Source organism: Pundamilia nyererei, unplaced genomic scaffold, assembly GCF_000239375.1.
Source record: "Pundamilia nyererei isolate P.nyererei 1_Seehausen unplaced genomic scaffold, PunNye1.0 scaffold00026, whole genome shotgun sequence".
NCBI lineage: Eukaryota > Metazoa > Chordata > Actinopteri > Cichliformes > Cichlidae > Pundamilia > Pundamilia nyererei.
Window position 1 is genome coordinate 1,806,717 of NW_005187427.1, and position 4,156 is coordinate 1,810,872.

General features: G+C 42.0%; 1 protein-coding gene across 4 annotated transcripts in view; it reads right to left on the reverse strand.

Moving 5' to 3' along the window:
• Positions 1-3,328, reverse strand: part of sh3pxd2b (SH3 and PX domains 2B) — a 33,581-nt gene extending 30,253 nt beyond the window's left edge. For all 4 annotated transcript variants that reach the window (XM_005727748.1, XM_013909509.1, XM_013909510.1 and 1 more), the window contains exons 1-2: positions 2,897-3,328; positions 103-183 (exon numbers count right to left, since the gene is read on the reverse strand). In XM_005727748.1, the coding sequence (XP_005727805.1) occupies positions 103-183; positions 2,897-2,968 (153 nt within the window). In that variant the 5' untranslated portion in view covers positions 2,969-3,328. The remainder of the gene's footprint in view (positions 1-102; positions 184-2,896) is intronic.
• Between the last annotated feature and the right edge of the window lie 828 nt (positions 3,329-4,156).

The window sequence follows — 4,156 nt, forward strand, 5'->3', positions numbered from 1 at the left end:
AAAAAGTCCCCCAAAACGACAAAAGTGAAAGAACACATTTAAGACTATTAAAAGAAACTCAAAAATGACGACACACACGCACACAGTTAGTGGCTCACTCACCTGCAGGTCAAAGAACTTGCTGTAGCGTCTGTAAATGGTTTCTGTACTGCCATCGCTCCAGGACACTTTGATGATGTAAACCTGGCAAAGCAAAATAAAGGAAAATAACATTGAAACTAATGCACAGCTATTATTGTGAAAAACTAAAGCCCTTGGGGCATCACTCTTCAGTCACTACCATTATTTGGGAGTGTTATGAATCCTAGAGAGGGCTGCATATAGCAGACATCCCATTTCTCTGGCAGCATCACGCAGCTGTCACTGAGTGGTTTTCATTACTGTAACATATGCTTCCCCACATCCCACTGCCTCCAGCGACCCAAGAATTGCTCTCCGGTCCCTTAAATGCACCTCAAGGAGATAAAGAAAGAGGAGGCTTTCAGAGAAACCTTGCAAAAGGAAACACAGGTGCATCCTACACAGAAGTCTCCAGTCTTGTGTCGTGACATTTAAATGCCACACTTCCATCCATTATGAGCAAATTGCTCCACTTAAAACACCCTGAAACCACCAACTTCTCCTTTCCTCCATCACATCTACCACATGCCATAGCTGGGAGGAGCTAAGACAGACTTGAGTGCAGGAAGTCAGGAGTCATGCTAATGAAAAGCCCCCAATGTCATCATCCGTTCACATGAAAAGAACAAGGATATCAGATGATTTCACTTCCTAGTGCAGTTACATCACTTCCTGCTGTAGAAAACATAATTGTTTGTCATAATTGTATACATGCAGAAGAGTGAAATAATAATAATAATAATTATAAAAAACCCACAAAGTTTGTGCTACCTTTCTAACATGGGCAGCACTAGGTTAGATAAAAAGAGGTTGACTGTGTAGGTGCAGCTGCAACTTCAATCAGACATATATCTAAAACAGTAAATCATAATGCACTTTAAATAATGTCAAGAGTTTGGGGACAGCAGCAGATTTTGATTTGGTTCTTTAAAGAATGAAAGGGGAGAGGCAGGGAGGTGATTGGAAACACCCTTGCGGCTTGCTGTGTTTGGCTAAATGCTGCTGGCCCCAATCCCAGACCCTTTCAGGCCTCATTCTCTTTTTTCGGTGGACTCGAATCCGATATTACGATGGACTGATCAACTACGGGAGCTATACAGACAAGCAGCAAGGCCATCTTCATTAAACAAAAGAAGATTCCCCAAAAAGACTAGTTCAGGTTCTGTCTGACCAACTACTAGAATTAAATTACTCATCAATGAGAAGAAAAACTAATCAGTGCAAAGATATCCTGTTGTGTCCTTGCTGCAGATAAAACTAATTAAGAAATATTTGTTATCCAAACTAATTTGCAGCAACTCATAGGAAACAGGAGCTGTTACAAAAAAACATAACTAACCCTCCTAATTAAAGTTCCAAGTTCAAAAAAAAAACTTCAGCCATTAGATATTTGCAGATATCGCTTAAGAATTAGAGCTTTGTGTGAGAAATTCTATAGGATATACTGAACTCTGGTGAGCAGACAAGCCTTACGCAGCTTTTTGCTATTCAAGCTACATGTTCAGACCTGAGACTTTAAATTTCCCGGAACCTTGAGATCTGTGTAAGAGAGAAAAGGCATAAAATAACAGTACACCAGAGACTGAACGAACAGATGGAGAAGACACAGGACCACAAGAACTCTGCGCCCTTGACCACTAACACTCACAGCGGTACAAGGTCTGCTGGTCCTTCAGCCCCCGGTTTAAATTTGCACACCCATATGGATGCATACAAGTACACACACACACACACACAGTGACACAACATGTACATGGAACTAACACAAACACCTGCTAAGGCCTTGGCTGCGACTCTCTCTCTTTCTCTGGCCAACTACACCAAGTGATGTCATATGTGTGACTTTATACTAAGTGCAGGATTGCAGGCAAATACACCCACATTTAGCTCTCACTAGTCACTAATAAAAGCTCTACTGTCTATGAAAAAAAGAGGCTTTGTCCTGATGACATTCTCGTCTCCCACACAAGGTCTGGTTATTAAGAAAAGAAAATTCTTCCCAAATTCTTCGTCTTCTTTCCCTCCCTTTCGCCAACTGTTGACTGGAAAAGAAACACACAACTCTCTAAACTAAAAATAATTTTTTTTAAAAAATAGTAATAAAAAATGACAATATCTGACACAGTCATAGCCTACTTGTCATAGCCTACAATGTTAGTCATAGCCTACTTCCTGGTTACCAGTGGCAACTAGCCAGTGTGGATAGTTAGGGGACTGGGCTGACTGTATATTATGTTTCTTGGGCTCTTCCACCATTGCAGGCTTCAGTGGTAAGGTGCTGCAATGGCTACGGTCACATGCATGTGATTCTGGGAGTCACTTAAAAAAAATGCACACTGAGAAAAGGGGTCATAGGTCACGTGAGTCGGCCACTCGAATGCTTCTTAATGATATCCTCACGTTTTTTTTAAATGACCATTTTATTAGGTCAAAAACAATCTGAAAAACGATAACAACACAAGAGCTTTTGACTTTGGGTCACTGTACAGGTTGCTGAAATATAACAGCGTAAATCTTGATGTCGGTCGTTACTGGTCTTAAGAATAAAGATCCCAACAGATTTAAATAGTCTGAGCATGACCTGAAGTTTTCAGAAATCATATTCTAATAAAGTCTGCTTGACCGTTTCGGCTGATTTGGTCAGCTGTAATTTGACACTCTCTTTGTTTTTTACTTTTCCCGACAGGACAAAGGGGGAGACTGCGGAATATCCGCGATCTGTTGCACATTTCACGCAACAAATCACACGGTTGTGGTAATTACACAAAAGGCTTACGTAGTGTTTGTTCGGATTCCTCCGCTTCTGGACATCTTGAACAGTTACTTCTTGCACGGTGCGCCGTGGCATGATGTCCCCTTCTTTTTACGGATCCGTTGAAAAAAAAAGCAAATATCCCTGTCGGTTTTTTTTTCGAGCGATCACACCCGGCTGAAAAAGTTTACACTGCGACGCTTCTTTGTCATCCGAATGGCTGGGATCGATCTGAACAAACGCCTTTTTTTCTCCCCGTAAAGCTGCCCACGTCAAAATTTCCTGTCCAACATTCAGACTCTCGCAAGCCAGAAGTTAATAATCGGTTCTTCCTTTCCCCCCCTTTCTCATGCCTTGTCCCGACCCGCTGACTGCCCCGACCAAACTCCCAGCCTATCCCAGCTCGCCTACTCCCATTTGAGCAACTGGGACGCTTCGTGGACCAACCCTCCAGCTTCAGAGCAAAACCACAGTCTGCAGGAACACTCGGGCTTCAGTCTGCACACTTAGAGCTAGATGTTAGGCTTTAATCAATATGACAGCACTCAAAAACGGCGTGCTCAAGAGCACTTAAGGAGAGCGAACTTTGCCCATTTCTCACTAAATTGGAATTCTATTTACTTCAATTCTCTGTCGCAACTTTGAATGTTCGCCTTCTTTGCGACCAACCGCTCTCCATTAGCAATATAATAACACTGATGCAATTTAAATGACAGTTAAGAGTGGATGTTGTCCCACTGTGCGTACAGCTGAGCTGCAGATGTCTGAATCAGAAGGCTTGAGTCTGAGCTTACTTTTCAACTCATATGCTAACTACAAACTACAGAGGACATCGTTCAGATATACAGTGCTGTGCAAAAGTCTTGAGTCAATCATCAAAGAGATAGGCACTCTTGGGATGAACCAGTGCTGTCTATATATAACACTAAACTTAGCAACCCCCCCCCCCCCCAAAAAAAAGCAGTTTTAAATTGTATTTTTAAGACACTTAGTTACTAGCAAAACATAATTTTCTTCCATTTCTTTAGTTAAATCTCTGAAAATTGCCAAAGATAACACAAAATTGAAGTGTTAGGCCTAGAAATAGCTAGACTTGAGTGTCTGAAAGTTATGTCTTTAGGAAACAGGGGGGAAAAAAGAAAGAAATCCATAAAAGACCTGACACAGGTCGTGGGAAATCCATCCGGCCCTCACTTGATACATCTACTGTCTGCAGAGGTCTCGCAAGAAATGATCTCAGTGGAAGGGTGAGAAAGAGCACCGGGGGAGAAAAGGCTGAGGGAT